General features: G+C 35.5%; 1 protein-coding gene across 2 annotated transcripts in view; it reads left to right on the forward strand.

Moving 5' to 3' along the window:
• LOC125666888 (pre-mRNA-processing factor 40 homolog A-like) overlaps positions 1–23,775 on the forward strand; it is a 36,055-nt gene that overhangs the window by 1,225 nt on the left and 11,055 nt on the right. The window contains exons 2-19 of one of the 2 annotated variants that reach the window (XM_056152074.1): positions 4,215–4,268; positions 4,570–4,651; positions 7,382–7,486; positions 8,134–8,207; positions 8,974–9,081; positions 9,199–9,319; positions 10,102–10,128; positions 11,183–11,210; positions 11,709–11,915; positions 13,134–13,233; positions 13,466–13,603; positions 14,401–14,492; positions 15,377–15,485; positions 17,518–17,668; positions 19,057–19,190; positions 19,923–20,037; positions 20,992–21,083; positions 23,034–23,150. In XM_056152074.1, the coding sequence (XP_056008049.1) occupies positions 4,215–4,268; positions 4,570–4,651; positions 7,382–7,486; positions 8,134–8,207; positions 8,974–9,081; positions 9,199–9,319; positions 10,102–10,128; positions 11,183–11,210; positions 11,709–11,915; positions 13,134–13,233; positions 13,466–13,603; positions 14,401–14,492; positions 15,377–15,485; positions 17,518–17,668; positions 19,057–19,190; positions 19,923–20,037; positions 20,992–21,083; positions 23,034–23,150 (1,854 nt within the window). The remainder of the gene's footprint in view (positions 1–4,214; positions 4,269–4,569; positions 4,652–7,381; positions 7,487–8,133; positions 8,208–8,973; positions 9,082–9,198; positions 9,320–10,101; positions 10,129–11,182; positions 11,211–11,708; positions 11,916–13,133; positions 13,234–13,465; positions 13,604–14,400; positions 14,493–15,376; positions 15,486–17,517; positions 17,669–19,056; positions 19,191–19,922; positions 20,038–20,991; positions 21,084–23,033; positions 23,151–23,775) is intronic. The other variant, XM_056152075.1, reaches the window with a different exon arrangement.

Genomic DNA, 23,775 nt, shown 5'->3' on the forward strand with positions numbered 1-23,775 from the left:
CCGTGGTCTATACCAAGTTTTAAACTAAATTTGGAACGCTGTCAACTACAGTTGCCTTAAAGGCCCTTTATGGGACTAGTATCCTGTAAACAGGAGGATACTAGTCCCATAAAGGCAACTGTAGGTAAACATATGGTAAAGCACTTAACTTATATAAGACTTAGACTAAGTTGTCTGTATCCTGTTATAAAATACAGTGAAACTTCTCCAAACCGGCCCCTCAGAATACCGGTTCTCCCTGAATATCGGCCGATTTTCAAAGTCCCGGCAGAAATCTTAACATTTCCTTACAAAGAAAGTCTTACAAAACCGGCCACCCCTGAAAACCGGACATCGGCCACTTTTTGAAGTACATTTGTTAACAAACATGTGTAATTTACCCTTAACATACCAGCCACTTTTTGAAGACAAGAAAATCTTGGCCAAAGGTTAATTAAGATCATCTGGGTGTGCAAATTGACTGACCCACTGGCCAGGTATGAAATTATCCATAGGAGGTGTGAAAAACACTAGTGGCCTCTTCAATTTCTATTGTTTACCTGTGCTGTCAAGCGTGTTAATTGACACTTAGCTAATCCAAGAGACCCTTCCAAATTCTGTACAAAATGTAAAAAACAGTTAGGAAATTATTGAATGAATACTGTATAAAACGCCATATTGTTTCACCATACTTTCGTATGGATATAAGCGGTAGGTAATAAAGAGCAAACCCATGACTGTTAATGATAATTATTAAAAGATAGATTAATTTTCTTGGTTTCCATCATGTCCATAGACTTAAAATTCCAAAGAAATATTCAAATTACAATTTCATATTTACTACTGTACTTTTTAAAAACGTCTAAACAAAATTGTTAATGACATAAGCGATGAATGTAAACAGAGTTTTTATAGGTAAGAGGAATTCCAATAATAGGCCTCTGTGTTTTCTTTATGTATCCTGTTATAGATTTTCAGTTTAAAATTAGATGATTTCAGCGAGAATATTTCTTGTAATTCATAATTATCTTTAGGTACAAGCGGACTAATTTGATCTCCACCGATAATTGATCATAGATCACCAGATCAAAGTGAACAGTACCTACTTTGTGAATATTGAGATAAAATGTCTATAATTGCTAAATTCTTGGTATACCGGCCATCCCTCTAAACCGGCCGTTTTTTCCGGTCCGACAGTCTATGCGAAAGTTTTTTGGACCACACGGGACATTCGGTCCTGTGTAATCAATGAACACACCGGACCGAACCAAATTTTGTCAGACTGAAAAACCTAATGTAAAAAAGTAAAACATGTGAAAATGCAAAACCAAGGGAATCTTGTTTATTATACTAGTAATACTATACCAGGGATCCCTCCCATATAATACTTTAGACAGTCCATGCGGTTTTAATCACATTCATTTACGTATTTGGATTCGTGTGCTATTTTTTACTTATAACAAACATTTATATGACTCCGCATCAAAATAGTAAAGCTCAAAACCGGACACTGAGACATCGGACATTCCGGTCCGGTGTAAAAAATGATGCATCAGACCTGAGGCACTGCACATCGGTCAGGTCCGACGGTCTGATGTCTTTCACATAGACTGGTCCGAGAGCTGGCCGGTTTAGAGAAGTTTCACTGTAATTGTGTTTGATACAGTAGCATTTTATCATTAAAGAATCTTTAACAGTCATGGGCATAATGCAAACACGTTATTTGAATAACCTCTACAGTGTATAACTTACAAACATTACTGATGTATTGAATCATTATCTGTACGATTAACCTAATACTGTGTATAACTTATAAACATTACCGATGTATTGAATCGTTATCTGTACGATTAACCTAATACTGTGTATAACTTATAAACATTACCGATGTATTGAATGGTTATCTGTACGATTAACCTAATACTGTGTATAACTTATAAACATTACCGATGTATTGAATCGTTATCTGTACGATTAACCTAATACTGTGTATAACTTATAAACATTACCAATGTATTGAATCGTTATCTGTACGATTAACCTAATACTGTGTATAACTTATAAACATTACCGATGTATTGAATCATTATCTGTACGATTAACCTAATACTGTGTATAACTTATAAACATTACCGATGTATTGAATCATTATCTGTACGATTAACCTAATACTGTGTATAACTTATAAACGTTACCGATGTATTGAATCATTATCTGTACGATTAACCTATACAGTGTATAATTTATAAACGTTACCGATGTATTGAATCATTATCTGTACGATTAACCTAATACAGTGTATAACTTATAAACATTACTGATGTATTGAATCATTATCTGTACGATTAACCTAATACTGTGTATAACTTATAAACATTACCGATGCATTGAATCATTATCTGTACGATTAACCTAATACTGTGTATAACTTATAAACATTACCGATGTATTGAATCATTATCTGTACGATTAACCTAATACTGTGTATAACTTATAAACATTACCGATGTATTGAATCATTATCTGTACGATTAACCTAACACTGTGTATAACTTATAAACATTACCGATGTATTGAATCATTATCTGTACGATTAACCTATACTGTGTATAACTTATAAACATTACCGATGTATTGAATCATTATCTGTACGATTAACCTAATACTGTGTATAACTTATAAACATTACCGATGTATTGAATCATTATCTGTACGATTAACCTCTACAGTGTATAATTTATAAACATTACCGATGTATTGAATCATTATCTGTACGATTAACCTAATACTGTGTATAACTTATAAACATTACCGATGTATTGAATCATTATCTGTACGATTAACCTAATACTGTGTATAACTTATAAACATTACCGATGTATTGAATCGTTATCTGTACGATTAACCTAATACTGTGTATAACTTATAAACATTACCGATGTATTGAATCGTTATCTGTACGATTAACCTGATACTGTGTATAACTTATAAACATTACCGATGTATTGAATCGTTATCTGTACGATTAACCTAATACTGTGTATAACTTATAAACATTACCGATGTATTGAATCATTATCTGTACGATTAACCTAATACTGTGTATAACTTATAAACATTACCGATGTATTGAATCATTATCTGTACGATTAACCTAATACTGTGTATAACTTATAAACATTACCGATGTATTGAATCATTATCTGTACGATTAACCTAACACTGTGTATAACTTATAAACATTACCGATGTATTGAATCATTATCTGTACGATTAACCTATACTGTGTATAACTTATAAACATTACCGATGTATTGAATCATTATCTGTACGATTAACCTAATACTGTGTATAACTTATAAACATTACCGATGTATTGAATCATTATCTGTACGATTAACCTCTACAGTGTATAATTTATAAACATTACCGATGTATTGAATCATTATCTGTACGATTAACCTAATACTGTGTATAACTTATAAACATTACCGATGTATTGAATCATTATCTGTACGATTAACCTAATACTGTGTATAACTTATAAACATTACCGATGTATTGAATCATTATCTGTACGATTAACCTGATACTGTGTATAACTTATAAACATTACCGATGTATTGAATCGTTATCTGTACGATTAACCTGATACTGTGTATAACTTATAAACATTACCGATGTATTGAATCGTTATCTGTACGATTAACCTAATACTGTGTATAACTTATAAACATTACCGATGTATTGAATCGTTATCTGTACGATTAACCTAATACTGTGTATAACTTATAAACATTACCGATGTATTGAATCATTATCTGTACGATTAACCTAATACTGTGTATAACTTATAAACATTACCGATGTATTGAATCATTATCTGTACGATTAACCTAATACTGTGTATAACTTATAAACATTACCGATGTATTGAATCATTATCTGTACGATTAACCTATACAGTGTATAATTTATAAACGTTACCGATGTATTGAATCATTATCTGTACGATTAACCTAATACAGTGTATAACTTATAAACATTACCGATGTATTGAATCATTATCTGTACGATTAACCTAATACTGTGTATAACTTATAAACATTACCGATGTATTGAATCATTATCTGTACGATTAACCTAATACTGTGTATAACGTATAAACATTACCGTATAACTTATAAACATTACCGATGTATTGAATCATTATCTGTTTTCTTGTTTTGTTGCAGAATAACGGGCCACCAGGTCCACCTAACCCCATGATGAGACCGCCACCGTACGGGGTGAGTACAAAGATCATCACGATTTCCATATTGCATTATTTAAAATGAATATGTTGACAATGGAAGGATGTGATTATTTGATAGATCTGGTTAAATGCTGAGCGCATTCGAGGAATAAATATTTTCTCGTTTGTTATTTGCAGGGGTTTACAATGCTGATTTAATTGTCACTGACTTGAGTTTTAATAGTGACACGTTCGCAGAGCGATAACTTGTTCTCATCCATAAACTGTGTTAAACTTCGTATGTCGATGTAATTAGAATCCAGTAATGATCTGAATCAATAATTTTTTTTCTTTAGATGCCACCTGGAGCTAATTTTATGCCCCCACCTATGGGGCCACCCGACATGGCTGCCCCGCCCATGATGGGGGGCCCACCAGGTTAGTATTAGTGACACCTGTGTAACTCACTTCAACATATAGCTCAAGTGAGGCTTTGTAATATAGGGCAATCTGATGTCTATTATGCGTAAACTTTTCACTTCTTTTGTCTTTTTCATCTAAACTGCTTTGGCATGATTTTTATTTCAAGAACAGACCACATTGGAGAGCAAGACATATTTTTTTCTCCTGGTGTCCTGTCTGTAAAACGAACACATACATATGAAGTAGCTGTATGAATCATTTTGCAAATTCACTTTACACGCTACAGAATCTTGATGGCTTGAACTTTGATCTCTCAGTGAAATTTGGGTCCTGTTAAGCATATTTCATTGTTTTTCACTCTTGATCTCTCGAAGTGGTGTTAGCTTATACCCACCATCACTGTTGTATGATTATTTCTGCTTGGACCATACCTGGATAATGGTGGATGTCTGGGGTTTGCTCGGCCGTGTTAATTGGGTGTTGTCGTCCCATGTGTTTCCTTGTGGGGTGGGTAGTTCATTGTTTAATTTAACCCTTCACCTGTCCTTTGTTTTTGTTGTATGATTTGACTATAGAAAAAATATATGACTGGTTTGGATTAAATTTTGACAATGAGACATTAATTTTTGAGAATACACTTTAGAGACATACCAAAGAAATATCCTTATATATTAGACTGTGTGCTTTGTGTTAAGTGACTGAAAATTGTGACGATTGTGCTCCGTGTAGTTAGTGACCGCGAAACTTCCATATGTACTAGAAATTTGTTGTTTTAAATATGTACATGTACATCCATCTTAATATAAAATGAACAAATACATACACAAAACTGTTAAATAATCTTTTTATCTATGCAAGATAAAGTTCCGTGCTTTTGAAATCAAGTTAATTACCTAAACATATGAAGGACATGTCAAACAACGCCAGGGTGTTGTAAATATGCTCTCCAGTTACTGTAGATGAATCGCAATGGTCGGACCTTTAATTTCCAGATTTGACTCATCCTACTCAACCTTCGATCTCTTGAACTCTCAATCACTCAAAGTTTTATTAAGGTCCCTTGAACTTCAAGTTATTGAGTCTCGTATGTAATACAGAAAAGAAAATGTTAACAAAATGTGCACTTTTACAAGTCTGGTAAAGGTGACATTTTTGTGACATTATGTAATGGGTGTGCTATCACCATTACCCAACACCCATAGCTACCAAATACAGAGGTTGGGCTATCAATGCTGCATTAGCCCGTTGGGCTGATAAATCTAAAGTGAAAGTAAAAGCATTTTTTGTTGTACAACTGTCAATATTACGTTTATCAACTTTACTTATGAATTAACTTTATTTCAAATCAAGATCTTCAATTCGTTTGAACGTAGGTGCATTGAAGGCAACAATCGGTGACAAAATGGTTTCCGGTGTAGCAGTCCGTGTTTTCTCTGCCCTCGATTTTGTAATTATTTTAGGATTTATGAGATTAATTGACGCTCGTTATCTTTACCTTTTTTTTTCACTAACAATTACAAAGAGAAAACATTTGCTGGAGAGATAATGTTATTACCACCACATGACCATTGTGCTTTGATAAAGAAAAAAATTTAGTCTCATGCATTGTAAAATGTATTCAGATATTGCAAAATCCAGGGAAAATCTATAACTTTCTTGAAGTTTGCTCACATTCTGTGTAGATAGTGTAAAATGCCATATAATTATAATTAAGCTGAATCAATACATTTGCAACTCGGCAAAATGCTACAAACAAATTGATTAATAATAAAAGATAGCAAACTGACCTTTGTTTGCATATTGATATTTCAACTTACATGTATCAACTCCATCTTAAGGCCTTTTAGACGGACCTATTTCGTTTCTACAGAGATTTTATTCAAATTTTGATATAGGGTAAAGCGTGCATTCATTAGTTAAAATCAATGAAAAGAACAAATGAAAAAATCGTTTTTGATTTTTGGAGGGGGGGGGGGGATTTCAAAAGTTGGCTATGAAGTAGTTGTAATTGCAAAGGAAACAGGGAAATTTCCAATGTGCAATATAAAAGTTAAAATTATAAAAAAAATCTACAATAGAGTTTTAATCCAAATGAAAGAATGATTTTAAAATGACAATAAGACATTTTCATCTTCTTCTCCAGAACTGTGCAATGTGGCCTATGACCTTTTGATCTACATGTTACTTCAGTAGTCCATGGGCTAGTGACTAATGATCATGGGCTAGTGAGTAATGATCATGGGCTAGTGACTGATGATCATGGGCTGGTGACTAATGATCATGGGCTAGTGACTGATGATCATGGGCTAGTGACTGATGATCATGGGCTAGTGACTGATGATCATGGGCTAGTGACTGATGATCATGGGCTAGTGACTGATGATCATGGGCTAGAGACTGATGATCATGGGCTGGTGACTGATGATCATGGGCTAGAAACTGATGATCATGGGCTGGTGACTGATGATCATGGGTTAGTGACTGATGATCATGGGCTGGTGACTGATGATCCTGGGCTAGAGATTGATGATCATGGGCTAGTGACTGATGATTATGGGCTAGAAACTGATGATCATGGGCTGGTGACTGATGATCATGGGCTGGTGACTGATGATTATGGGATGGTGACTGATGATCATGGGCTAGTGGCTGATGATCCTGGGCTAGTGACTTTGTTGCTGCCACTAATATTTTAATTGCCCACCCTATATAAGTTCTGATTCGGTTCTCCTTTACCATTGTTAGGTTACCAGCCACCCCCAGGGAACATTCCACCTCCCCACTTCCCCCCTCCAGGGGGGAGACCACCCATGGGGATGCCACCAGCTTTCCCCACCCCAGGGGGTCCCAGTAAGTATATATTTTATATTACATTACAATGGACAGTGTATTGTATTGTAGTGTATAAACTCCATCTCATCTGATTATATGTAATTACAGGTATTTCACAGGTCCATTCTGTCACACAGATAAGCTCCGCCCCTGTCTGATTACATATTGTGTATTTACAGGTAACCACAGGTCAGTCTGTCACACAGATAAGCTCCGCCCCTGTCTGATTACATATTGTATATTTACAGGTAACCACAGGTCAGTCTGTCACACAGATAAGCTCCGCCCCTGTCTGATAACGTATTGTGTATTTGCAGGTAACCCACAGGTCAGTCTGTCACACAGATAAGCTCCGCCCCTGTCTGATTACATATTGTATATTTACAGGTAACCACAGGTCAGTCTGTCACACAGATAAGCTCCGCCCCTGTCTGATTACATATTGTGTATTTGCAGGTAACCCACAGGTCAGTCTGTCACACAGATAAGCTCCGCCCCTGTCTGATTACGTATTGTGTATTTGCAGGTAACCCACTGGTCAGTCTGTCACACAGATAAGCTCCACCCCTGTCTGATTACATATTGTGTATTTACAGGTAACCACAGGTCAGTCTGTCACACAGATAAGCTCCGCCCCTGTCTGATTATGTATTGTGTATTTGCAGGTAACCCACAGGTCCAATCTGTCTCTCAGACAGGCTCCTCTTCCAACTCACCTTTAGGGGACAAAGGAGAGAAGGTAAATTTTGATTAATTGTCATTGATTAGATAACTTTACCAGTTATGAGGACTGATCATTACGTTTGTGGACCAGTTTATATTTGTCCATCAAATTATGTAAATCATAACAAGTGATAAAGATTTACTTTATTTGTTATCAAATTCTTGCATTTAGATGCTATTTTTGAAAGTAAGGAATCACTACAACCATTTTATAGGAAAATGCATTTGATTAGATTATGTGAGTTGGCGAAGGAAATAAATATAGGGAATATTTTGAGGATATCGGTAAAACTTCACTTCTTGCCCAGGTACTAAGCACCAATAGTGAATTGGATCATCATCGTAGGACAGTGCATAGCTCTTTACGGACCGTCTGCTAGCGAGCACCATTTGTATTGATGTCAACTTTGTCCTACAATTGGTTATTATCATGTGACCGTGATGTATAAACGTCAAATATAATCAGTTGTTCAGGCAACATCCCGAAAATTCTGTATTGAAGTTTGCTTTGTAATAGCATGCAGTTTGTTCTTATTTTTCCTCTTTTGACAGATTTACAACAGATTGTTAAGAATATTATAATGTTATCAAATTTTTTTTCTATATCAACAAATTTAGGGGCTTTCAGCATTATATGAGGACTATTGTTTTCTGTTTGAATTAAATGCAAGATCTACTATTTTGTCAAAACTGCTTTATGTGTCCATAACTGCTGATCTAAGTTACTGACATGCTTGTAATAACTTTGTTACTAAAATATTGATATGTTGCTATGGTTACAGAAAGTATGGACAGAACACAAGGCCCCCGATGGTCGGACATACTACTACAACCACCTGACCAAACAGTCCAGCTGGGAAAAACCAGATGACCTCAAGTCCAAAGCCGAGGTTAGAGTCATTAAACAATAGAAGTTTTAGTAGCCATAATATATTTTTGACATCAATTTTTCGGTGCTGATCATACTACTGAAGGTCCTGGAAACAGCAATATTTTTATTTTTGTAGTTGATGCTTTCAAACTGTGCATGGAAAGAATACAAGTCAGACTCGGGTAAAATATACTACCACAATTCTCAAACCAAGGAGTCTCGATGGACGAAACCCAAAGAGCTTGAGGAACTGGAGGGTACGTTAACAGCCTTGTCATCATTTAATTATGTATCCATCAGTGTGTTTATTTCAGGATGTGGGGTCATTGTGCAGTACAGTAATTTGTGGATAATAATTGAATTTATCATTGCTGTAGGAACTTCATCTGAAAGGTCAGATCACACCTTGTTGATGGGTACTGATCATCATAACAAACTCTTCGCTTCACATCTTGTTTGATCCAATGATCCGTAACCGTCAGTTGGATGTGATCCGACTCTTTGGATCTAGTTCATGGGACCAGAAGAAAGGCTTTTTGTTGACTTCTGAGATTTTCTGATAGGGTAACGTGATCGTGAGTTGGACGTCCTTCTCTCTCGTTTTCCTATGCAGATTTATTCTGACTGTTTTTCCTCTGGTATTTGAAAGAGCTCAAAATTGTTTACTGTTTTGTGCTTGGATCACCCTAGTATTTTACCTCATTAATGGTAATGCATTCCGATGTGATTAACTCCCAACTTCAAAATTCTTTCGTAAGTCGGACACTTTTTCACAAGTTCTTGTGAATTACTAGAAGGGCTATGGAGTTCAGTCTGGCTCACATGAACAGGAGGCCTTCACATACTGTTTTTGAAAATGATCCATCCTTGAAATGTCTCGCCACCTAACATAGGACTCTACAGTGGTGGTTTGTTAGGTTTGACTGAGTCAGATCTCTGACAACCTTGTAAGAAATTGTCTGTAAATGTCAGACTCATTGTTCATAATAAACAATAATGTACATGTTTGATTCTTTCTGATTCAAGAATTTTTTTGTAGATTTGAAAAATCACCATATGAACAAAAGTAAGTGAACATTAAAATGGGATATGAATTTAGCTGAAGCAATCACTTCTAAAGGTGATTTTTATTATGCTTCTTCCTCAAAAAGCTCAAAACCTTGGACTTTTACAATTCTAATTCTGTCTCTACATACATGTATTTGAAGGATTTGATCTGACCTAGCCAAAATTTGAAATACCAAACTCAGAACACCTGAAGCAAATATAATTCACTAAAAAGGAATTAATTAGTATTCCCCCCAAACGTCTGCTCCTGACAGTAGATAAAACATGGATAAGTACCAGTTTGTGGAACCAGTTTAATCCTGTTTAATCTGGTTTCATGGTGAATTTCTACCCGAATTTTCAGTCCCAATATTTTTTTTTTTTTTCTCTATGAAGACATGGTATATAATTCATAGTACTCTATTGATTTCCTTAGATTATGGATTGTAATTTTTAGCCGATTTTACAACAATGTGTAATTCATTTGACAGTGAACTCTGACCTTTACCTTCATTCTAAATGCTTTCTCTTTTTTTAAGGCTCTTTTAAGTGTATCATGTATGATGCGACTCAAAATTTCTTTCCAAATGCATCTTACCTTAGACAGGTGAACAGAAACTCGAGTTTTTGTTTTGACAGTGGATTTATTACATAGTCTAAGTAGTTTGTATTTATGTGGGGGGGGGGGGGGGGGGGGGGGGGGGTGTGTGTGTGTAATGGAAGCATTGAGTGATTTCTATTATTTATTTCAGAATGTAGAAATCACCCCTATGCTGACTTAGTTTTTACATCTCCCATCACACAAACATCCTCCAGACATCTACCCCTATACTCTCTAATTTAACGCGTTTCATTTTATCGATATAGACAGGTCATTTCTTTTACAAGAAATAAAATACATGTACATTGAAATGGCCGAGATTAATCACTGACAAAACTTCTGGAAATGTGAATATTCATGTGGCAGTGTAGAAAGTAGAATTTTCCAACATTTACATTATAGATCCCTCGTGTCTGTGGTATTCTAAAACTGATTATGAATTCTGACAGCATTCACTTGTTATTCTTTTCAGAAATGGTTGTCAAGAAAACGCAAGAGAAGTATGTATTTTATTATTTGATAATTTAGGCTTTGTGATACCTTTACTATACACACACACAAACATATACACAGAGATAATCCAGAAATAAGTATAAAAGAATCTACACAAGTAGTAGTATAATAGAAATATCACAAAGCTATGCTCGTGAAGAATTAAAGGAACTAATTGAGTACTGCAGATTCCTTATTTTACGCGAGTACTTGTTATTGCAAAATGACTCATGGACGTTAAATCGCGAAAAAATAAATTCGCGAGGGTTCTGTTGATCAAGTGTTTTTGCATGTATTTTAGCAATATAAAAATAAAACGAGAAATATATTTTTGCGAGTGATGTTTCTTGTGAAATTACGCGATAATAAATTCCTCGCGTATATTCAGGAATTTACAGTATACTCTATCGTCTTTGTGATGTTTATGTATATATATTCCATGCATGAGATCTCTCATATTATTCTGAATCATAATGATATGATGAATATTCTTCCTGTTGTTTTAGTGTTTCAGGGGGAGGGGACACAGCAGCAGTGATCACAGCACCCCCTACTTCAGTGGCAGCGCCCCCTGCCGGCAGTATAACACTTCCACAACAGCCGGCCAAACCGTCATCTGCAATCCAAGCCGCAATGCAGGCTACCCTAGCTTCCATTAAACTACCACCACCAACCCCCGCAGCAAAGGTGGAGAAAGAGAAGAAAGAAAGCAGGTATGATCTATAAAGCATTTAGAAGAGTTCTCTTAAACATGAAAGTTAGAAGGTGAACAAGTGTGCTCTATAAAGCATTCTAGAAAACAAAAAAGCTTTTCGTTTCTCATTAAAATTCGTCATATCTTGTTTATGTTACTTGTATTATGTAAAGTCTTTTATCATGCAGAACAGGGAATTTCTTTCTAGATTTCATAGCCCTTGGAGTTAGTGATACTTTTAACTAATACTAGGGTGACTGATAAGTCCTGTGGGCCTCTTCTTTTTATGCCTCAGTGACTAAAGTCAGCATATTGCTTTGTCCTGTCTGTCTTAATGTGAATATATAACCTTTGAATGGTGAGTGATAGGGCTTTCATATTTCATTTGTGCATTCCTTGTGACAAGACCTTTCTTTTGATACCAAAATTTTTAACCTTGTGACTTTGACCTTTGCGTTTGACCTACTTTAAGAAAACCTAACTTAGGCAATATCTCCTGAATTATTAATGTAGGGCTTCCATATTTTGTATACAGATTCCATTGCTCATAACTTGAAAGTTGAGTGATACATCTTTTTTTCTTTCAAATTTCATGTATGCATTCCTGTTGACTTTTTGTACCAAGGTTTTTTACCTTGTAACCTTGACTTTGGACTTTGTCTACTCTTAAGAAAAGTTAACCTAGGCAATATCTTCTGAATTGTTTAATGTAGGGCTTTCATATTTTGTATTTTGATTTCTTATGATAAGACCTTACATTTCATACCATGATTTTTACCTTGTGACCTTGTATCGCATTTATATTGTGACCTTGTATTGCGGTTATATTGTGACCTTGTATCGCGGTTATATTGTGACCTTGTATCGCGGTTATATTGTGACCTTGTATCACGGTTATATTGTGACCTTGTATCGCAGTTATATTGTGACCTTGTATCGCGGTTATATTGTGACCTTGTATCGCGGTTATATTGTGACTTTGTATCGTGGTTATATTGTGACCTGGTATCGTGGTTATATTGTGACCCATTAGTTGGGGCCACAATATGGAGTAAAAAATTGCATGGAATAATCTTTTAAAAATCACAGTAGCTGAATAACAGCAGAATCAAGGTGACTCAGGTGAGCAATATGACCCATGGCTCTCTTGTTAGAATGGTGCTGTCGTATTTGACAGAGGTAATTTCTTTGCTATGAAAAATCTTTGATTTGAATTTTTTTTTCTATTAATGTTTAGTGATGAAGAAGAGGAGAAGCCGAAGAAGGAGGTTGTCCCCCTTGTTTTCAAAAACAAAAAGGAGGCAATGGAGGCATTTAAAAGTTTACTGAAGGAAAAGGTGAGGGCCCCCCCCCCCCCTTCTTTTTCCTCCGCTCTCCCTGAAAATCAGGGAAGGCCACGCTAGTGCAGCTCAGCTACCTCATTGCAGCCCAACTTCTTAATTGTCTGACTAAAACTAGTGGTGCTGAATTATAAATATTGGCAATAAAAGTATAGTTAAATGTATATAATATTTACTATTTTGTTATCTTTTTTTAAATTAGAAATTATGCGTTGATTTCTTTGTGTAGGGTGTGTCCTCAAATGCAAGCTGGGAGCAAGCGCTGAAGCTGATCGTGAACGACCCGCGATACGGAGCCCTCAAACAGCTGAACGAGAGGAAACAGGCGTTTAACGAGTACAAGACGAAGAGAGCTAAAGAGGAGAAGGTCAGAGAGTTTGTTTTAATTGTAAATATTCTCTGTGCAATCACTTGTGTAAAGGGTTAGAGAATCTGTTGCATGGATAGATCTTATGTTAAAGATTTATCTCAGTCTCCTTTATATAATTGTCTCTGAAACATTACTTTGTGGGGCTAGATTCATTACACAGAGATGTGTTATATTAATCTCTTGCTAAGAAATCTTCATTTCAGTGAGCACAGGAATGTAATAGAACAGGATGTGCGATATACAAAACAATATGATTTCAGCTCTTCTACTGTATTGTTAAAGTGGTCACAATTAAATTGACGAGCAAGATGTCATTAAATCTTGAGAGCAACTGCAGATAAGATTGAATTGTTGATAAATGGCCACTTTTCTGTTTGACATTCTGATCTCTATATTCATGAGCAATAAACATTTCATTTTGATTACAACAAGCTTAGGAAGCCATAGTAGAGGTTGCGGTCTCTGCTTTATAGACCCTGTATGGGGATATTTTTTTGGTGTTTTGTTTAAAATGAATATTTTATTCAGTTCGGAAAAAGAATGGACTTCTGACTTGAAGCCTTTTCTCCTCTCTGTGTACGGATGTGTTGCTTGTGATGTGAGTTTGGTTTGAACGGAGAGCTGTTTTGTTTTATATTAATGGGAAATACAGAAATTATCTCCTTTTAAGAGCAGTACAATCTGACCTAAACAGGACGTAATGACTTTGGTATCTCTAGAAGGTTTAACGGAACTTTGTGGCTGATTATTTTGGTGTCTTTATAAAATCACACTACTCTTGGTGGCTTTTTCAGGAGGAGCAGCGACTTCGAGCTAAACAGGCTAAGGAGGATCTGGAACACTTCCTTCTTCATGCAGACAAAATGAACTCCAACGTCAAATACTGGTATAACTGCTAGAAATGCTGTCAGTTCTTATAATGAATTGTAAATATGTAAAGTATATGTATATCTGTAGGCTGAATAACTGAAGTGATATTTAAGAAATAATTTTCACTTTTGAAAATACATGCAGGTATGAACTGTCACACTTCACTCCAGCGTACTTCATGAAGTGCACGTTAGTGTTTCATGAAAAAGTATGATGGTGCAAAGCATTGCATTCATACCTTCATATATTTTTAGGTCTTCTGAGTCACTCAGCAATTGCAATTGGTCAGCTAGCGTCCGTCATCGTGCAATTGAACATATTTAACTTCTTGATAATTACCCTTTCAATTCTTTTCAAATTTGGTATGAAGCAAATTTGGAACAAGGGTAATTTAGTTGTAAATTTCAGGGCTTTTGCACTGCCATTTATTGACCATTATTCAAGAATCTTTTTCTCTCCGATTGCACATCTGTAAGAGAAACAAAATGCATCTTGTGATTTACTGTTGCTGAATATAAAAATATAGCTGACTAAGATATGCAGAACAGGAAATGTTTTTCTAGATTACTTTGTCTTTGGTAATACTTTTGACTAGTACTCAGGTGACCGATAAGACCTGTAAGCCTCTTGTTTATAAGTTAAATAGTAATTATGCAAGAACACACACTCATTGGAAAACAAAAAAATGTCACATCACCTGCGTGTACATTGGAAGATGGAGTAAAATAAAACCTCATTTAACTTGCTGCTTAATTTAAAAGGGACCTGGACCTTGTACCAAAACATGCTATAACAGCCCTTAAAAAGAAGAGATGGGGGTAGCAGGGGTTTAGAATTCAGGCTGAGTAATCATTTATGCTAATTCCTGTACTGTATATCTTTAATATGTTTAATGCACAGGAAAGCAGATGATCTTTTTGGTGACCAGGATGTATGGAGACGAGTGGAGGATCGAGACCGACGAGAAATCTTTGATGATGTTGTTCATATGCTTGCAAAAAAGGAGAAGGTAAGAAGAGTGCAATCACTGGTTCCCTATCCCTCAAAATATTTACCTATAGTGGGTTCCCTATCCCTCATAGTATTTGCCTATAGTTGGTTCCCTATCCCTCATAATATTTACCTATAGCTGGTTCCCTATCCCTCATAGTATTTACTTATAGCTGGTTCCCTATCCCTCATAGTATTTACCTATAGCTAGTTCCCTATCCCTCATAGTATTTACCTATAACTGGTTCCCTATCTCTCATAGTATTTACCTATAGCTGGTTCCCTATCTCTCATAGTATTTACCTATAGCTGGTTCCCTATCTCTCAGTATTTACCTATAACTGGTTCCCTATCTCTCATAGTATTTACCTATAGCTGGTTCCTTATCTCTCATAGTATTTACCCATACCTGGTTCCCTATCTTTCATAGTATTTACCTATAGTTTGTTCCCTATCTCTCATAGTATTTACCTATAGCTGGTTCCCAATGCCTCATAGTATTTACCTATAGCTGGTTCCCTATCCCTCATAGTATTTACCCATAGCTGGTTCCCTATCCCTCATAGTATTTACTTATAGCTGATTTCCCATCTCTCATAGTATTTACCTATAGCTGGTTCCCTATTTCTCATAGTATTTAGTTGCCAATTCAATTCACATTCAGTGCACACAGGAACACACACATAGAAATCATTCAGACTTCATGTTATTTATGCTTGTTTGCCATAGTTATAACAACAATCAAGATGGATTTAAGGAGGGGAGGGGGGGGGGGGTAGCATTCTGTCTTGCTTTTCCTAAGTAGATTTAGATGGAATACCTTATGTACTAAAAGTGTATATTTACAGCATAGGATTTTTACTTAGAAAGCTCACTTCGGCTTTCATTTAGGATTATTTGCCATATCTGTTGATACTGAAAATAGAAATTTGGTTTCTGACATGTCTTGAGAACACTTTGGAGTTGCCTGTTTATATATGCAATTACTATGCTTCCTGTTGGTTTCTTCCTATGTACTTGATGCCCTACTGTATTTGTATAGAGCACAGAAATACGCACACTATCACTGTTTCTTTTGTGTAACTTTGTTTTTTGTCTTGTTCAAATTTTTGATATTGAGTAAACCAGACATGATTTTTCTCCGCTTTAAAGCGGAATTCCGCTTTCCGGATTTCTCATTTCCGCTCTAAATTTTAAAATCCGCTTTTGTTAGTATTCCGGAATTTTCCGTCATGGATGCGGGGTTTTCTTGTTGTAAAATGCTTCCTCAAGTTATATATGTCTGCTGATTGTTCATTGGTGGAATCGTCGTCTCGCTGTTCAGTTTCTCCAATCAACAGTTTGTTTAAGTAACTGATCTCGTTTTAAAACAATGTCTGCACACGTTGTGCAGCGAGATGGCGATGTAATAACTATCGATAAGGGCCTACGTAATGTATGGAAATGAGAATGGCTGGAGAAGGTAGTCAAACCTTCACAACTTTAATATGGGTCTCTGGAGGTCATTCCTGAGGGGTTTTCAAATGTTAAAATAGCCATTTTGACACCCCGCTGGGGGAGGACCCCCAGACCCCTCTTCAGCTTTTTTTTTCTTTTCTTAGGAATCATGTCTGGTAAACTGAAACAACCCAGTTGATTCAGGATAATACTTGGTAATTTGCTGGCTTGAAGCCAGAGTCTCTTGTGTGACAAAGGAACATTCTATTCATTATGCCAAGGAACCACTTTGCGATATACAGTTAAATTACATATAGTAACTAAAGTGTTGCTAGCTAATATGATTATTGTAAAAGAAACTTGACCAAATATTTAATTAACACAAAAATGATTAGTTATCATCTATACTCCAATAAAATAATAAACTACATATAATGATAAGTATAAATTAAAATGGGAGGTTTTTTGGAAATTTGATAACAAACGGGACTCGCTTCTCAATGCGGGTATTTGTGTCATTCAGACACATCTTGTTTTGAGAAGTTTTAGTTGTGTTTGGTATAGTACAGGAGCATTATTCTTCTCTTCATTTGAGTTCATTTTCTTTAATTCAGGAAGAGTCAAAATCACTAAGGAAACGAAATACCAAGGTGTTCACAGAGATCCTGGACAGTATGCCGAGTCTGACTTTCTGCACGACGTGGTCCGAGGCTTCACAGATGCTGTTAGACAACCCACGATTTACTGATGACCCTGACCTCCACAGTACGTTTTCTAGTATCACACAATTTACTAACGACCTTGTCCTTAATGGTATGTAGTCTAGTATCACAGTTTGAGATGTTACAGATGTTGTGACTTGTTCAAAACCCCACAATTTACCGATGACCTTGAAATTCACTTTCAAATTGAGTACTTTTGTTATAGTCAGAGATTGTTACATTTGTTGTTCGTGCTCATCCAGTTTGAAAACATTGATTAAGAAATAAATTTCATTTTTAAAAATATGATATACAGTCAAAACTCGACACACTGTATTAAGCGACTCACTGTCGTATGTGACCATAAAAAGTTCCCCCCAGACGTTACCCTATATATTGTACCTGTATTGAACGACCACCTGTCTGACGCGACCAATGACCATGATTTTTACAACCTTTACGTGTAATTTCACGAAATATTACCTTTATTTAACGACTGTATATTTTTCAATTACAGCGCGATTCCTACTTTCAATTTCGGTTGAGCAAGACTATTCTGGGAATTATCGCCCCTAGCACTTTAGTTCGAAAATGCAATAAAGCAATTAAATAGTTCAGCAGTGATATTGTGTAGTCAGCCCTCTGAATCAATTATTATACCCAAGCTGTCAACATGCAGGGTCTTGTGTGGTTGATTAATAAAATCTGAGTTGTTTATTTAACAAAATCAAGGATCAGGGAATCAAGGCCGGTGTTTGAAGGTGTGAATTGCGACAAACTTTAGGAAGTGCGGGTAGATCGGGAAATGAAAATTTACCCTTTTGTTATACCATTGTGTTCAACAAGGTGAAAAATTAGCCCGATTGCGATATAAATCAGGTAACTATTGTGCTTAGGACTGAAATTTTAAATGGAGTATTCATGATTTTTCTGCATGAGATACTCGAGGTTTCCGGAATCAGGACTGGAACTAGCTGCTCACTTCGACATACATGTATCCCAAGTATTTGACAAATCTGAGTTCAAGAAAGTTCCCTGCATTAGTTCAAAACTTAAAAGATTTGCTGTGCACAATAGATATTGTGATTTATTTAATGTCTTTCAAATTGAATGACATATTTCCAGCATGTATTGTACAAAAGGAGACGCAACACTTCATCACTAGCTTTCTTACCACTATTATACAAGTAGACTATATATAAATACTCTTTACAACAAAATGTAGCGAGTTTTGGCCAGTTGAAAGAAAATGAAGGGAAATACACATGTATGTGATATTGAAATAAATATGTGACTCACTACTTATATTATTATCTCAACTCTATAAAAAGATACACTGTATTGAGAAACATTTCTGCTATATGTGTACTTTAAAGTGACATTAGGGCCAAACGTAAGTGTTAGTAAATCTAGTCCTTTGCATGTTCTAATTTCTTAATTTTGTCTTTATAGATATGGATAAGGAAGATGCATTAATTTGTTTTGAGGAGCACATCAGGTTGTTAGAACAAGAGAATGATGACGAAAAGGAACGAGAGAGACGGAGAGTTAAGCGACAACAGAGGAAGAATAGAGAGGGTTTTTTGGTGAGTTATCAGTCTGTTACTGTAAGAAAAGAGGACTTCCTGGTACATTGTTAGTCTGTAAGAATAGAGAGAACTTCCTGGTGCATTGTCAGTCTGTAGGAGATGACTTCCTGGTGCATTGTCAGTCTGTAAGAATTGAGAGAACTTCCTGGTGCATTGTCAGTATGTAAGAGGACTTCCTGGTGCATTGTCAGTATGTAAGAGGACTTCCTGGTGCATTGTCAGTCTGTAAGAGAGAACTTCTTGGTGCATTGTCAGTCTGTAGGAGAGGACTTCCTGGTGCATTGTCAGTATGTAAGAGAAGAGAACTTCCTGGTGCATTGTCAGTCTGTAAGAATTGAGAGAACTTCCTGGTGCATTGTCAGTATGTAAGAGGACTTCCTGGTGCATTGTCAGTATGTAACAGGACTTCCTGGTGCATTGTCAGTCTGTAAGAGAGAACTTCTTGGTGCATTGTCAGTCTGTAAGAGAGAACTTCTTGGTGCATTGTCAGTCTGTAGGAGAGAACTTCCTGGTGCATTGTCAGTCTGTAAGAGAGGACTTCCTGGTGCATTGTCAGTCGGTAAGAAAAGATGGGGCTTCTTGGTGTGTTGTCAGTCTGTAAGAAAAGAGAGGGCTTCCCTTTGAGTTGTTAGTCTGGTAAAGAAGAGTGTATTGTCTGTCTGTATGAACAGAGTGGACTTCCTGGTGTGTTTTCATTTGACCTATATCTGTTCCTTTTTAATGTTGCAGGTTTTGTTGGACGAGTTACATGAGCAGGCCAAATTAAATTCAATGTCGCTGTGGATGGACCTTTACCGGATCATTAGCCAAGACGTGCGGTTCACCAACATGTTGGGACAACCAGGTCAGGCAGTTTATTTCATGTCACCAGATGTTCTTATCCCACTGTACATACAGGCACACAGAGGTTGTTTTTGAGGAGAGGGTGTGTTCTGGCACTAAGCCTAGTTCCATTGGCCAAGGTCAAAAGGATAAAAGTTTTACATGTGAATATATAGGAAAAAAATTCTAAAAATCTTCTCAAGAACCACTGGGCCGGAAAAAGTTATATTAACATAAAAGCTTCCTGAGAAAAAGTAAATTCAAGTTTGTTCAAATCATGGTTTCTGGGTCAGATAACTGGACTCAAAAATAAGCCAGGAAAACCCCTACATCACAGCAGCTGAACAATGGCAGGACCAAGGTGACTCAGGTGAGCGGTGTGACCCATGGGCCTCTAGTTACAAGTCACTAACAAATTACAATAGATTAATTTTGTGGACTTCAGTTTTGCAAATTAGTTCTGTCACTAAAGAACAATACTGGATATTTCGTAGACCTGTAAATTGTCGATTTAACTACACTAAAAATAACCAGATTTATGCAGGTATACAGTTCATCAAAAACTTGTATTTTACGATAGATTCCCTTTCAGCTATCGATTTAGAGTAATCAGCAAAGAAGCAAAGTTTCAATGTATTTAAATCAATATCATTAATTTAAAATCATAATTATTCTAATTAAGTGTTATTAAACTTTTTAATCTTCACCAATTTTAACATGATGACATTTTATGTGGTATGCTGGAATATCAGACTACAGAGTGGTGATACTGTAATCTTGATATCACAGATTCGTATACTGCAATAAGTTTTCTTTAATCATCGTAGTACAAATACCTCTTCAAAGCTTTTAAGTTCGTGAATAACTGCTGCTTGTAGTGAAAGTAACAGATCTGAAATGAAATCCTTGTGAACTTTTACAGTATGTGATGTTACAATATTGTTATTTTTAACATTATTCATTTTACATTTGATAGGATCCACTCCTCTTGACCTTTTTAAATTTTACGTGGAAGATCTCAAAGCCAGGTTCCATGATGAGAAGAAAATTGTGAAAGAAATTCTAAAGGTAAAAATGGTTATGAATCAGGCAGTAGTAAATTTCTTAGTAAAATGTCAGATGTTAGAAATACATGTAACTTTGTACTTTTCTATTGCCATCTTGTCAAATGCATTAATAAATTGCACATTTTGAAAAAATTTACTTTTGCAAAAAAAATATATAAGTAACTGTTTGAATTTGTTCACCTACGTGTTTCAAAGTCAAGAGAGAAGATTTTCCGTGAAAAGTCTTGCATACTTTTGTGACTCCTGACAGAATTAAAGTACAGCTGCATGTATTTGTTAGTCGGTTTCTGAAATATTAACCTGATTAGTATATGTACACTGTTTTATACACCTGTATTTTGATGGGCAGTATTATGGTGAGGGCTTTGTGGTCTATCCTCTTAGCTTTTTCATATCTGGGTCATATTTTTCACACTGCAAGGCTTGTCCATGACAATCAAACTTAGTCAGATGATGCATCTTGGAAGGAAGGTGTGTTGTGACCCAAAAGTAGGTTACTGTGGTCATTTAATGGTCTTGTGTTTCTGTATCACAAAGGTTACATGTATTTCTGTAGGACAAAGGTTACATTATTTGTTTATCTTGTGTTTCTGTAGGACAAAGTTTACATTATTTGTTTATCTTGTGTTTCTGTAGGACAAAGTTTACATTATTTGTTTATCTTGTGTTTCTGTAGGACAAAGTTTACATTATTTGTTTATCTTGTGTTTCTGTAGGACAAAGGTTACATTATTTGTTTATCTTGTGTTTCTGTAGGACAAAGTTTACATTATTTGTTTATCTTGTGTTTCTGTAGGACAAAGTTTACATTATTTGTTTATCTTGTGTTTCTGTAGGACAAAGTTTACAATATTTGTTTATCGTAGGACAAAGGTTACATTATTTGTTTATCTTGTATTTCTGTAGGACAAAGTTTACAATATTTGTTTATCGTAGGACAAAGGTTACATTATTTGTTTATCTTGTGTTTCTGTAGGACAAAGTTTACATTATTTGTTTATCTTGTGTTTCTGTAGGACAAAGTTTACAATATTTGTTTATCTTGTGTTTCTGTAGGACAAAGGTTACATTATTTGTTTATCTTGTGTTTCTGTAGGACAAAGTTTACATTATTTGTTTATCTTGTGTTTCTGTAGGACAAAGTTTACAATATTTGTTTATCTTGTGTTTCTGTAGGACAAAGGTTACATTATTTGTTTATCTTGTGTTTCTGTAGGACAAAGTTTACATTATTTGTTTATCTTGTGTTTCTGTAGGACAGAGTTTACATTATTTGTTTATCTTGTGTTTCTGTAGGACAAAGGTTACATTATTTGTTTATCTTGTGTTTCTGTAGGACAAAGGTTACATTATTTGTTTATCTTGTGTTTCTGTAGACAAAATTTACAATATTTGTTTATCTTGTGTTTCTGTAGACAAAGTTTACAATATTTGTTTATCGTAGGACAAAGTTTACAATATTTGTTTATCTTGTGTTTCTGTAGGACAAAGTTTACATTATTTGTTTATCTTGTGTTTCTGTAGACAAAGTTTACATTATTTGTTTATCTTGTGTTTCTGTAGGACAAAGTTTACATTATTTGTTTATCTTGTGTTTCTGTAGGACAAAGTTTACATTATTTCTTTATCTTGTGTTTCTGTAGACAAAGTTTACATTATTTGTTTATCTTGTGTTTCTGTAGACAAAGGTTACATTATTTCTTTATCTTGTGTTTCTGTAGGACAAAGTTTACAATATTTGTTTATCGTAGGACAAAGGTTACATTATTTGTTTATCTTGTGTTTCTGTAGGACAAAGTTTACATTATTTGTTTATCTTGTGTTTCTGTAGGACAAAGTTTACATTATTTGTTTATCTTGTGTTTCTGTAGGACAAAGGTTACATTATTTGTTTATCTTGTGTTTCTGTAGGACAAAGGTTACATGATATGTTTATCTTGTATTTCTGAAGGACAAAGGTTTCCTCGTAGAAGTCAGTACGTTGTTTGAGGATTTTGCCTCCCAGATTGCTGCAGACAGGAGAGCTGCTGGGCTGGACACCGGAAACATCAAACTCACTTATAACAGTGTAAGTGTTACTTCATCCACAGTCAGACCTCGTTATCTCGAACTCGACCAAGAAAATATATCTGAGGATTCGAGATATCAAGGTTAAAATACTTAAGAATAAGTGGTTGGGACTTCCGAATCACTTCGACATATTGATGGTATCTGATATATTGGTGTTTGAGATACCGAAGTTCACCTATATTACAAAGTAAGTGTAATACCTCTTTAGGAATAGAAGTGTAACTCATCTGTCACAAACTCGCAATAGTTACAGTATAACGTTAAACTATCACTTACTCAGCGCTCCAAGTTGCGGGTAAAACAGCCGCATTTGCCAACAGAAAATCGATTTTACGACTAGAGATTATAATTAAGTTGCATTTTCACAAGTGGAGAAAATTTGGGCATCCAGTAAAATTTTATAATTGGGATCGGCGGTATGAATGAATATTTTTCAGTCTCGGTCAAAGCCGCGTTTGAAAGCTATCAAGATGGCAGGAAAACGAGGTTTAGAGCACTTTGGATTTTTCAGTTGTAAAAAGCAGAAGCTTAGTACATGTAACAAAGAAATTCAAGAATCACACGGTCCGAGAAAGTTTTGCATCTAAAGATGACATAGCAGTGTCTAAAGAGAAATGTGAAAG

The sequence above is a fragment of the Ostrea edulis genome, chromosome 10, assembly GCF_947568905.1.
Source record: "Ostrea edulis chromosome 10, xbOstEdul1.1, whole genome shotgun sequence".
Classification (NCBI taxonomy): Eukaryota; Metazoa; Mollusca; class Bivalvia; order Ostreida; family Ostreidae; genus Ostrea; species Ostrea edulis.